We start from the raw sequence: 13,290 nt of genomic DNA, 5'->3' as shown, positions 1-13,290 counted from the left end.
CTGTCTCGTCAGTTTTTAATGCTTTGCCAGAAAAGGGCGATTTTTACAACGGTGTCTGCCCTGGATAGCAGATGGGAAAAATTCTGTTTGTTTTCTTGCTTGCTTGCTTGTTTGACTGGTGGGAGTAGGACAGTAAATGACTCTTCCCCGGTGGTTCCAGTAAACTTCTTCGAAGACCTGTGCGGCCTGAGTAGCACGGGACGGAATTCCCCTTTAAGAGCGGTTTACCCTTACAGAAAGAGCGCTGTCTCCTCCTCTCCGTGTCCGCTCGCCGCCGTCCTATAGCTAAGGTAACTCCGCCTCTGAAGTCAGGAAGCTGAAGGCAGCCGCTAATGTTGTGAGGAGATTGAGACAGGCGTTAAATCATTAGGCGAAACTGCAACACCAGGATGAACTTGTCTGAAATCTGAAGAGAATCGTTTTTTTCGCACCGCGTGATTTTTTTTTTCCTGCGAGCCGTATTCCTTCTGTTTTTTCCTCTCCTTTTCCTTTGTATCCTGGCATTTCACATACCGGAACAAAAGTGGATTTAACAGAAACCTCGTTTACTATCACCTCAAGATGCTGCTGGTGTCCCAGCGGGTAGAAACACCTCGCATGGAGCCACTAGTAAGTTAATGGATTGTAATTGTTCCTTGCAGAGCGCTTGTTTCTTTTTGTGTCCTTTGGTATTAATTTTTTTAAGCAGCGAATTTATTCAGCACCCCTTCATTGAGTGATTCGCGTTTGTCTTGTTTTTACACGAGGGATAATTCAAACAAATACAAGGTTGACACAAGTGCCTAACACTCCGGTATTTAAACTTTTTGATTAGCTCATTAACGTAATTGACCCCTTTCCCGTTGGCTTATTTAGGAAACGATTATTTTATTTGCATGATCGGCAGAGCCAGATTAGACCTTTAAGAAAGACAGGTACAGTGAAGCAAATTACTGATTAACAAGATTTTCTAGGCATGAGGAAGTTTCTTCTTTACACGGTGTTTGTTTTGTATTCATATCTCTGAAATCTTTTAAACAAAGTGGCTTCTACTTTGCTCCGGTACTAGTGAACCTTCTGCACCGAGAACTTTATTTAGGTGAAAGTGATAAGCGATTGTGTGACTGGATTTGAGTTTAAAGCATTTGCTATAGATAGCGAACTCTATTCAAATCATTTGTTTTTGAGCAGTTGTATTAAAAGGATTAAAAAATAGAAAAACGAAGCGCGTCGGACGGTTTCTCATTTGCATGTCCGATAAAAAAAAACCCATTTATTTTACTTAATAATTTGTTTTTCAGTGGGGAAAGAATTCCTGCAAAGTATGCAGTTTGCTCGGGATTTTTAAATCATGGATTTGGTTGCTGAAAAGGGTCCCCGTCTGGGTCTCCTGCAGTAACAAAGACGGCGCTGTGTGGAAAGACAGCGGAGCCCCGTTTTATTTCAGTGTGTATGATTTAATGGATAAGGATTTCTCGCCCGTGTCCGTAGTACGCAATTAAACAATGTGTGGATACAGACAGATGATTGAACTGTGAGATGGACGGGGGAGCGATTTGTCCAGGATTAATGTTGACTGCGAAGAGGCTAATAGGATTAGAGAGATCTGGCAATAAACTCTTAGCAACCTCTTCCTTTTTGCTATGGTTTGGGTACCCCAAATAAACGGCTTTCTTATCCCGACAGGGTAACGTCATAAAAAACAATCTGACCTTGGAAGGATTATGACTCTTATTTTAAAGATATGTTATTTTCTAATACCTCCAATGCGTGCTGTTAGGTCCTGGTTTGTACTGGGTGACGATCAATAGTCACGACCAACGACCTAATCAGGACAGAGTGAACACGCAACGCTAAAACGATCGTGACTCACTGCCTTGTAAGTCGTCTCCCCCCCTCTTGCCTTGGCGAAGATTTGCTCTCTTTTTCATGTGGTTTCAGAGATAACCAGTTCTGTAGCTGCTGTAACTGTTGTGTAGTTTCCTTTTATCACTATGAAATGACATTTCACTTTTTGAGCAAAGCTGTTCGTCATGTAAGCGTGTGTATGTGTGAGCGGGGTTTTACAGCTAAAAAGGGGAAGTAGAAGATAAAAAAGGTTATGGTGCGATGGCTTTGATGGGGACGTGGTCCTGCCCTTTCCCCGGGCGCTAAGCGGAGTCTGCGGAGCTCCGGCGCTGTTCTGGTAGCCGGATGAGCAGGAACGTGCCGAGCTGACCGAGAATGCACATGTGATCCGCGAGAGTCACTGTAGCGGAGGGGGACGCCTTCTGCTTTCTTTACGGTGCGCTGTGGGAACTCAATGAAAACTGACTGTGCCTTGTGCTCGCTCGCCCGCAAGAAAATTACATGTGTGTTTGAGTCATGGGAGAGAATGACACGGGTAATTATTTATATGAATTACGACGAACGCGACAAAAGAAAGTGTTGCTGTTTTCTTCTTTCTCTGTAGCCTTATAGAGGGTATATGCTTTGTATACCTAGGGCACGTAATTGAAAATGCGAAGTGGGCTCTCAGATTTCTAATGAGGACAACGTGTCAAGTATAATTAGCTTCAGACCACACAAAACGGGGTGCAATGCGTTTTCCCTCTTCGTTTCCAACACGCTCTTGTCCTTAAATGTCCGTTTTGAAGATGGTGCTGTAAAGCTGTGATTTAACTGTTGACGGTGGAAACGAGACTACAATCTCTTGTTCGATTAACACGAACAGCGGGGTGTCGTCGTCCATCTACTTGGAAAAGACAAAACACCATACCGTAGGCTACCCGCTAGCTTTGACAGCCCGAGAGATTAAAATACCTCCCCCAAACGTCCGTATGGTCTGCACCATACTGATACGCGTTTTTAAACGAAACAGGGTATTTTTGAAATGGAAACAATGCTTTTTTTTTGTAACTGTCTTGCGCTCTTCAGTTGAAAGAGAGAGGCGATGTCAGTGCGGGGAATTACCGTATTAAATCGAGGAAATGAAGGTCAAATCTTTTCATATGAAGAGAAACAAATCCAATTTGTGCAATGTTGGACCCTGCTGTTGTCCACTGCAAACATGTGTGACATCGTTTTAAGGTGTGTGGGTGTTTGAAGCTTGAACTGGACCGATCTCCCAGTATCTCATCATCAGGAGAAATGACACCCCATTCTAGCGTAGACTAACGTGTTTAGACATACATGCACAGCGTCTGCTGTTTAGATAAAGAATTGTAAAAAACACACCTTCATTCAGTGTTTAAAGATTATACGGGGCAAAGAAGACATTTCCAGTTTTGATGTGTGGAAAAAGTTAAATATACAATAACAAAATAATATCCAGGCGCAATTGCACAGGAGCGCTGGATGATCGCTGGTCGGCATTTCAGGAGCCCAGACGAACTAATTTTAACTCCTACAATTGTAGAAAAGGTTCCCAGCTCTGGTCCTCAAGAGCCAGAATTCAGCAGGTTTTCTCTTTTTTTTCTGTAAGAAACGGCTGTCATCTGTGAAGAGTATTACATTCATCCAATTCAAGTTGAGCCGGAGCAACTTTTCACTTCTCCACAGTCTTCGCTTGCTGCCGATTTAAATAGTCCAAACCAAGAGCTGGACCCCCCCCCCCCGATTTATAGTCTTGTCTTTTTCAAACTATTTTTTGTGCATGATTGAATTCCACCTCTTCTACCTGAAACTGCTGTGCTCTGACGTACAGCTGTAAAATTACCACGGAGCCATGAGTGACAAACATGCTCTGCTAAAAAGTGTCCAGAATCGACATGTTTTTGTAGGATGTGTTTGTAAGACTTATTTGGGTGTCTTGTAACAACAGTATAATTAGACTGACATAATAATTTAGGCGTCACCTTCCACTGGTCTTTACAAACAACCCAAAATGTCTGTATAGCCCAGTGATTTTCTCTCCTGGTCCCGAAGGGTCTGATATGTAGCTTGTAATTGTCAATGAACGAAGACCTGGAAACAGTGGTATACAGACCACTTAAGTGGACAAGTAATTTAGATAAAGTCATTAAGAATTGTGGTTGAACTAAAGGACACTAAAGGACAAGGAGTGAACAGTCCTACTGTGGTCTATTTGTATAGTGTAAAAAGTGGCCATGTTTTCCGGATCGTGCTAATAGGTGCTTTTGGTAATGACAAGAATTTTTAAATTAAGATAAATGAGCGAATGTTAATCAAAGTGGTGCTTCTGAAATCTTTGAATCACACATTGAACACTGCTGTTTAACCTTACAGCTGTTGGATCTTATTCACTGGAAGGGTTCTGTAAAGGATCTTGCATAAATATCTATAAATCGCTAGTGGTTAACCTTGGCACTTTCTTTACTATTCCAGGACTTTGAACTTTCCAGTTAATTACTGAATTGATTCTTAATAGTGTAATTAGCCCAGGTGCTGAAGATTGCTTTGATAATTAAGGATTAGCAGGCACAAAGACTACATGAACAGAAGTGGAAAAGTTTTCGTGTCACACTGGCCATGAATTGTATTCTAGTCGGTTATGATACTCAGCCAGAACAGTCATTCCTCTTAAATGAAGGGTGCTTGAATGAAATAAAAGCTGTAATTACCAAAAAATGCTGAAGTGTTGGTTCCAGTAAACATAAAGTTGGTCATCCAGAGGTTCATACTCTTTGCTGAAGGCTAAGGGAACATTGTCATAGGTTCCTTCTCACTAGTCTGGACAATTAGTAAATTGCTCATAATAAGTGAGGTCATTCGAAATTGAAACTTGTTAAAATGGTAAAATAGAAAAAGTTGACAGATTGAGGGGTATTTACAGTTGATTTCCCCTAAATGTTTTCAGCACTGGTTTCTTTGAAAAAAGCCCATGTAGGTGAACAAGTATCTAACAATGCACTAGTGATGCCTTTTTTGCCTTTTCTAATAAGCTTCTCCGACTTTAAGTGATGCATAAGAAGTAGAGATTTTTTTTAAATTAGTCAAGTCATGTATTCCTAGGTGATTGCTAAATCTTTTAGTTGTATGACTAAAAAAAGACTTGGGCCAACATTTTTTTTTAAAGTGCCTCTGTTGTCGTAAGGAAACTCCCAGCATTCATATCATTTTACACACTGTATGTTCTACGTTTGGAAAGATGACATTTTACTTTCATGCTTCCCTTTCACTTTAAACAGTCTTGCCACCCTCAGTGCCAATTTTCAGTACAGGTTCGGTTCCTGCATTCAGCCACACTACAGAACCTGTGCCATTAGGAGGAATGAAATCAAATCCTCACCCAACCATCTGTTTCCTTTGTGATGTATACACATGTGTATTCAGTGTGAATCCATAGAGTTGCTTTTGGTGAAATCTGCCGGTAGTAAAGCTTGATTTGGAGAAGAAACGAAACGGAACCCAACTGGAAACAAATGCAAGTGAAGAAGGAGTTTTCTTTTAACCTTAATTGGAAGTCAGTAACTGAATAATAAAATATTTAAACGGGCCTGCGCTCGATTGTGTTGGCGTACACTGAGTGATCTCTCAAAAGCAAGCGCCTGGTGACATTTGGCACCGGGGGCTCAGCCCTGCAAAAGACACGGGCATGCTCCCGGACTCGTCCTCTTTTTCCTCGGCTTTGTGTGGAGGCAACAGCAGCAGCAGCAGCACCAACAACAACAACAACAACAAAAAAAAAAATGAGACCGTGCTGATCTGAGCTGATGTGCCATATGGTGCCTCCGAGAGAGAGCAAGAGAGAGAGAGAGGGGTTGAAGTGGCCTTGAACAAGCCCGCTTGGCCAGCTGTTTCCTACCACACACAGAAACGAGCTGCCCTTGCGCCGGTGCTCATCAGAGGCTTCTCCTGCGCAGTCCCATCGCAGTCAGGCAAGGACATCCAAGGAACATCACAGCCAGCAGGGGAAAAGCCTAGCTCCCTGCCGACCTGCCAAAGCTGGAGAACGCTGCAGCCACTCTGGGGTTAGGCCTGAACGTGCCAAACCTTAGTTTCAGAGAAAACAGGCAGGACTGTCCCTAATTCTGAGTAAAACCCCAATATCATCCCATCTGAGCTCTCAGGTGTTAAATGGAAGCCTTAATCGTCTACTTAAATTAAGGATTGTTTTTTTTTTCCCCGATTCTTAAAATTTGGGCAATTTCTTTAACATGTGCTCTGAAATCGCCATCTGTTTCCAAGTGAAATGGATTAATTAAAAGGATGTAATTAAACCCATTATTAGCTCTATTACAGAATCAATTAATCTGGATGAAATTATTAATTTGGAACTATGTAAACCAGCACACACTAGGACTGACACAAAATGGTTAATTGAGAACACTGCTGTAGTTATGCTACTACTGTACTTGAGATCTACAGTATTACACATGCCAAGACCTTCAAAGATGCTTTTCTTGGACTTGGGTGAGGATACAATAGACTGGCTTTGTCTATTTTCTTCTTCCTCTGTTCCTGGCCTGATGATGGCAATAAAGGGTTGAGTCTTTTCAAAGAACAATTTCCCATTGTTTGGCTGTATCTCACACTGACTGTTAAACTGAGAGTCCACCAACAGGAGTGCCCTTGCTAAAGTGTGATATGAATCCATATACAGGCTTGGCTTCTGACATACTAATCCTATGAGATCGGCTCCCTCTCCCTTTTAGTCATGCTTTGTGAATGTTATAGTTGTCAATTTATATCCGTCAAACCTTCATTGTCCCAAAATCCATAGGATCTTGACACTGTTTTTGGCAGAAGTTAAACCGATGCATTTCAGGCAGACTCTTGTTCAGTCAGACCTAGATGTTCTGTATTGCTGTTCGTAGCTATTACACTACTGGTTGCGAAAGAAAGGTTACCCTGTATTTTGGAGGCAATTTCCATCATGAATGAGTCACAATTGATCACTCACTGTTGGCCATGTCACTTATTTTCCAAACGGGCTTTTAGTAATTGCTAGCAGTTGCAACCCCAGATGATAGTGAAGCAGCTTTGTTATTTAGGCTGGTTAGGCATACAGTGACTGTCTTTACCTGAGTGTATAATGAAAAGTCTCTCTCATTAGGTCACAAACGAAATTCTTTCGTTTATGGATGGGCAAAACGTAAGGATATCTCTTTTTATGCATATTTAATATTAATGTGTGCCTGGTGCTGTACATCAGGGATAGTCAGACTCTAGCCTGGCCTCTACCACTGTAACTTTTCAAACAGCATTAATGTGAAACTACTTCCGTTTAATCTCTCCCCATTGACCTCTGAGGGAGGCAGCCAGTTTCAGCTGCCAGTCAAGTTAGCCATGTGACTGCCTCATGCTGTGAAAACCTTGGTTTTACCTTTGGGAGGTTTTATAACTGGTGAAGAGAAAGAACCAACCTGGTCTGGTATTGTACGCAATGGTGTATTATGTTTTTGTAGCGTTACTGAGTTAGCAGCTTATGAGCTGCTCTCTCTGGGCTGTAGTAGAGTTCCAGGAGGAGAGGAGAGATATTTAAACAGGTAGTCAAAAAGGTGTTTCTGTGGAAGTTGTGACTTATTATTTAGCCAGGGAAAGCCTGAGGCTTTGGAGAGCTGGAGCAGTCAAATCAGCCTCTCAAGTTTTCCTGCTGTCGATGGTATGAGTGACACAGCCCTGTGTGGGCAGGGAGCAGAGAGCACGCACGAACGTCAATGGCTTGCAAAGAAACCTGACCAGGAAATAACAGTGTTGCCTAGGGACTGCAAACAAAACACATGGCTGGCCAGCTTGGAGATATCGGTTCTGTTTTCTTTCCCCTCATTTGCAAAACAACAGCCTCTTTGGAAAACAACACGCTTTGTAATTGTTTTGGACTGTGTTAAAGGAAGAAAGGAAGAAATTTTGTTTTTGTGCGAATTGTTAGGGATAGTCAGCTGTGTCGGTAAGGTTACGATATGTGAAAGGGAAAATCTCTTTTAATAAACTCTCTCGTTTGTGGTTGTAAAACGCACTGTAATTCAAGAAACAGATGGGCTGAAAGGCCTCTTCTTAATTGTTACCTTTCTTGTGGTTCTAATTGTTGATATGCTTATGTCGAGCAATGATTGTGTATGTAGATATTCAGAAAGTAATTGGTGAAAGTACCAAAGGGATTAATCCTGGAGCTGCTGGCATGGTGATTTTTATTGTTGGTTGATGTGGCTGTAATGTTTAAAACGAAAAGGAAGTGTCACCTGTCTTGGGAAGAGTGAGACCAGGAGGTGTTTCACTGCTCTTTACTCTTAACTGTGAATATAAATGACCTGAAGCTGAGTTTTCAACAGTATTCATTAACCTTTGTGGCAGAAAGGGGGATGCTTCTACAGTCCTACAAGCAAGATATACATGTGAAACAGGAAGATGTTGTCCATTTGAAGTATATTAATTGATACGTGACCCTATAGAATCCATTCTGTTTTGTTTGTCATATTTTGCAGGATGGGAGAGCTCAGCAGGAAAAAGGATTTTGGCATGGCAGTGGATTGGACAATACATAAAAAGGGACATTTAGTTTTAATGTCTTAAGAAGGTGGAAGAAAAAAAAACGCTGCAGGGTTATTGAAATACTGTGCTTTTCTCAAGTTACAATCAGTAATAGAAGTTGATCTTCATTGAACATTGTACTTCATGTTAAGTTCTAAGGAATTCAGTACATTTCAGTACATTCCTTGGATAGTGAGGTAACACTTGGGAATGTTAAGTGTTTTCAGGTAATGTACTTTTTGTCTGAGGGCTGAGTCGTGCCTAGATTAGGGCTCTTTGTGGCTTCTAACAGTCCTGTCAGAGGTGCTCTTTAAAGAGGATTCATCATTAGGAAGCTGTTCCTTTGCGGCTTAGCTAATTAGTCTAATGAAGTCAAGTAGGGAAGCATTTCATTATTTTAAAGCAGTACTAGCTTTCAGGGTGGGCGCAGAACAGCCTGCCTTGGTACACGCTTCATAGTAAAAGGGACTGTCTTCAGCTAGTTGTTTAAACATGTTCTCATGTTTAAATTTAAGTTTCACAGGGCTCTTTTATGCTCATTGGATGTGTGAACTCTTTCTGTTGTCTCTCCATAAACGATGTCCTGCAGTCTTTTGTGGAGCACCTGCACAGTAACAGAATGCTCTTGCCTACACCAGCTTCACTTGAGGGAGGATATGGGAAAATTATTACTTGCCCCTTTTCTCACACTGTCACGCACTGGAGTCTTACTGAGGACCCTGTACAAAGAAAATAGACCACCTGCTTCAGCGACACCCCTTTTACCACAATATGTAAGCCACACCATGAGTTTGTAAAGTGCCACATTTTTCCCTGGTACCTGCCAGTAAACAACATAGACTGCTTGATAAAAAAAGCTCATGTCATTGCTTTTTTCACAAAGATTCACAGTACATTGTTTTAGCATAATACTTTGAGTATAGCCCAAAGAGTGTTTCTCTCTTTACTGACTCTTTAAGTGTAATAATCTGGCGGTTGTCGCATTTCGGTGAAGTTAGAATTGTTGATAAGCTTTCTAGGGAAAACCTTACTACATAGTTAGAAGCCATGATGTTTATGGAGGGACTTTTAAATCCTACAGTTGTGAAATAATTGTGGTGTACTTCCCAAGCCTGTTGTACTCCTGTCCTCGCTGTGCTTCAAGTATTTTTATCACCAGCTTCTGATAATGTATGTTAACATCTTTGCTGCTTTTCGCTGTGCTTAAATAAGTGTTTCACATATATACATGTGAAACAGGAAGATATAGTCCATTGGAAGTGTTTTGTTCTTTATATTTTAGCATGGAATGTCCTACTAACCATTGCCAAACTGGATTTCCCAGTTAACAGTACAGATCTGCAGATCTGGAAAAGAGGCCTGAGCTGCTGAAAGTTTAGGCAAAACGGTTCATCCACTGTCTGAGCCAACAGGGCCGTTGTTTACTGACTGGTGCATGTGGATGTTTTCATGCATTTCACCAGTTGTCAAAGGAAACATCCTGAAAATATTCTTTCAGACAGAATTTGCTTGAGCACTCAACCCAGTAACTGTATCCTGTTGAAAAATGTAAAATGAATGTAAAAAAACCCCAACATATTATACATAGAACCCATTTCATAATTTTTGTTAATTAGGATCTATTGAAAATGCCATTTTTGTTCATTGCCTTTTAAGGGGAGGCATGTCATTGTAAAAGAAATACTAAAAATAATTAACACTATTAATACTCTTTATAATGTGTGTGATTCATATAGACAGTATGTTATAAAAATCAAACCAGTGCCTGGTTGGATCAAAATCCTAGTGTTGGATCCCTACATAAAAAGTTAGTTTAATTGAATAGTCTTTTGAACATCATTCCTCCGCTTCAGATAAAATCACTTCTCTGATGCATTGATGCGTAATGCCGACAAAGTGTCACTCCAGGTCAGCATTTTGTGAAGCAACCAATTTAATTGTTAACTTCGTTGCACTTTTATCCAGCAGAGATCTCTGTTAATGTCAGAGCATGGTCTCAGGTGACTCTCGATGATTCCCATCCTACAGAGTAGAGAAAACCTGAAGTGAAAGAAAAATAACACGATCAGACTGAGGACAAATTGTCAGATCAACTCATTTTTCTGAGCTACAAAGGGAAATAAAATGTTTTGGCTTACAATTTGGCTTCAACCAGAGTAGATGGAATCTGTTGCTGTCTGAAGCCGAATGTGCTGCTATGTGTTTTTAAACTATATGATTAAACTATGTGATTACCTCATACAGAAGGCTACAGGAGTCAGAGGCCTGTTGTAACTCTGCCATCCTTTATGCAGTATTTTTTGCATAAAGGAAACATTTGGTAAAAGAAAAAAAACCAAGTAGAAATGTAGAGAAATCTTGTTGCTTACACTGACGTCAAGTTATTGTAATTTCAAGCTAAATTACTTACACGGATTCCAAGTGTTTCTTTGATGTTTCACAAATTCGAAGCCGTGACAAAACTCTTCAAACCCCTGATGTTTTCCTGGCCTGTGCTTTAAGTGAAAAGAGGAATTGTAATGAACAAGGACTGTTCCAGATTGACCTTTTCCTAATGAGAAGGGAATGGATTTTAGAGGGTCACGGCTGTACGCATTCTAAAGCCGAGCTGCCTTTTAAAAAAGAAAACGTATTGGTAAACAGCGTATTAAGTAATTAGCCCATGAAATATGATCTGCTCTCAAGTATATCACCAAGATTGAGTACCGACACCATTAATAATACACAGTTACAAACAGTCCTTTCTGCCATAATAACTGCAGTCACATACTCGAATGAAAGTCCGCTTTTACCTTTTACCTGCTTTTATTGCTTTATCTTAAGTACATATATTGCTATTTATTGCAATTGGTGAACAAATCTAAGATTGAGAGTGTCCAGTTCTTCAGCAAATGCTGGGCTTATTGCACTCTTCTCATAAAGATCACTTCTGGCAAATCTAAATCTAAAATTAAATTAATTCAGGTAAGCTACAGTAATTCTAAACTTGTTTCATAGCACACATATCTAAGAGTTTTCCCATTCCTCGAGCCAGGAAAGAGTTTTCAGAAAACTTCCAGAATTTTTGCTTTGTTTGAATACCAGAGATTTTCCAAGAGGAACTCTTAATGTTTTATAGTCTGATGATTGTTTACCCTTTGTTCTCTGGTGTCAACTGCTTTGATTCCCTTTTGAAAGGAAGACTGACACCCCTGGAAAGAGAAGCGCAGGAGAATGTGGAGCACTGGAGGTTCAGCACACGAGACTGGAAGATTAAGCTGTCGCCACATGTCAGTTGCGTGAGGGTTGGGTGGCCATAGGGACGTTTGTCTCCACGGTGAGCTGGGAATTGAACGGTCCTAGCCTTGTGAGGTGGAGAGACAGTACTGGGATAGTCTGCTGCCATTGTGGAATAGTCCTGATGTTCCGTACACGTTGCGACATGACAGTGTGTGCAAATGTGAAAATGCCCTCGTGTTTCCATGGAGCTGGTGATCCAAAATAGCACTGATTGAATACGTCTGGGGCAAGCTGCACAGTCCTCAGCCACGGAAGCTCGGGCAAGCGAGGGCTGGCCAACTTCCCATCCGGGAGTGGAACAGGATATCCCATGCATTGGTTTGCAAGATGGTGCTGTGTGTCCTGGACTCCTATGAAACATAGTACAGAAAATGCCGCTGCGTACAATTTGAGAACCTATTCCCCAGAAGAGGCAAATCTCCGTTAATCAGTCCTCATTGCATGATTCATTTTCTGAGTGGGTTCAATTGACACAAGCCCACTCAGTTGAACACAGGTTCAACCATGTATGATACATTAATCCTGGTTTACCACCCTCCTCACAACTGTCATTAAAGACTGCCAGATTATCGATGCATTAGAAAATTTGTGTCAATATCTAATTTGGGAAATCGTCTGAGCCTGAAACTCATGCGTGATTGTGTACTGCCCCCATCGGCAGCTGTTTGCCATATTCTTCAAGCCACCGGGAGGACATTATATGATGAGTGAAGGTGTCTCGTCAGCTGAAGAACCCCTTGTGTGCAGCTGACAAACTCTTGCATGTAGGCCTCTCGTGTGGCTCAATGGGAAAACGCACTCTGTGATCAGGGGTTCGATCCTGGGTCATGACGCCGGCGGACTGCGGGCTGGAGTCTCGAAGTGAGGGAGTTCTGAGTAGGGTGGGAGGGGTCGGCCAGGGCTGTCCGGGTTACCCAGCCTCTTGGGTCCATGCAGGTACGCCACGCTGTGGGCGGAGGATGCGGCTCAGTTGCGATGATCTTCCTGCACGGATCTAAAAGGCGAGCGTCTTGAAGGGGGGGGGTGTAAGTTGGAGGAGTTGGCCTGCACCTCCATGCTCTCTCCTGTGTGCAGTCGTGTGGATCATAGCTGCGAGGCGAGACACAGAATCAGGAGCGTATGACAAATAAAATTGGCGATTCTAAATTTATCAGAAAACGGAATAAAATCTATACAGAACCAAATTTGACATTGAATCTGGGGAGGTTGGGAGATTTTATTTTCATCACAGCTCTGTAACACTTCTGGATCCCATGGATGAATAGCAAACATTCAACCTTTTTATCGTGTTTTATTTTTGGCAAAGTGATAATTAGCAGTTATTTCTTCAGCTTTAGAGTTCTCTGACCTGGCTGGTGGATTGTTGTTGGTTTTTTTTAATTGTTCATGTTAACGGTTAAAATAAAGAAAAATGCAAATTCACTCTCTGAACCCCCGTCTCGTTTTATCGTATTTGGACATGTGCCGTGGTTGTCAGATGACTGGCAACTGGTGCTGCATTGTAAATCACGGAAAACCTCTGATGGGAAAGGAGGCAATTTATCTTGGTCAACCTCTAAAGCAAGGTTTTTGTTTTGCAGAATAATGTTTTATCCCCCCTTCATTTGATATTGTTCTTCA

General features: G+C 41.5%; 1 protein-coding gene across 1 annotated transcript in view; it reads left to right on the top strand.

Moving 5' to 3' along the window:
• Nucleotides 1-400: 400 nt before the first annotated feature.
• Nucleotides 401-13,290, top strand: part of LOC148828601 (mastermind-like domain-containing protein 1) — a 122,915-nt gene continuing 110,025 nt past the window's right edge. The window contains exon 1 of the mRNA XM_088924582.1: nucleotides 401-609. Coding sequence (XP_088780708.1) covers nucleotides 562-609 — 48 coding nt within the window. The 5' untranslated portion in view covers nucleotides 401-561. The remainder of the gene's footprint in view (nucleotides 610-13,290) is intronic.

The sequence above is a fragment of the Atractosteus spatula genome, chromosome 9, assembly GCF_055471065.1.
Source record: "Atractosteus spatula isolate fAtrSpa1 chromosome 9, fAtrSpa1.hap1, whole genome shotgun sequence".
Taxonomy (NCBI): domain Eukaryota; kingdom Metazoa; phylum Chordata; class Actinopteri; order Semionotiformes; family Lepisosteidae; genus Atractosteus; species Atractosteus spatula.
This window is presented reverse-complemented; position numbering and strand designations above follow the sequence as displayed.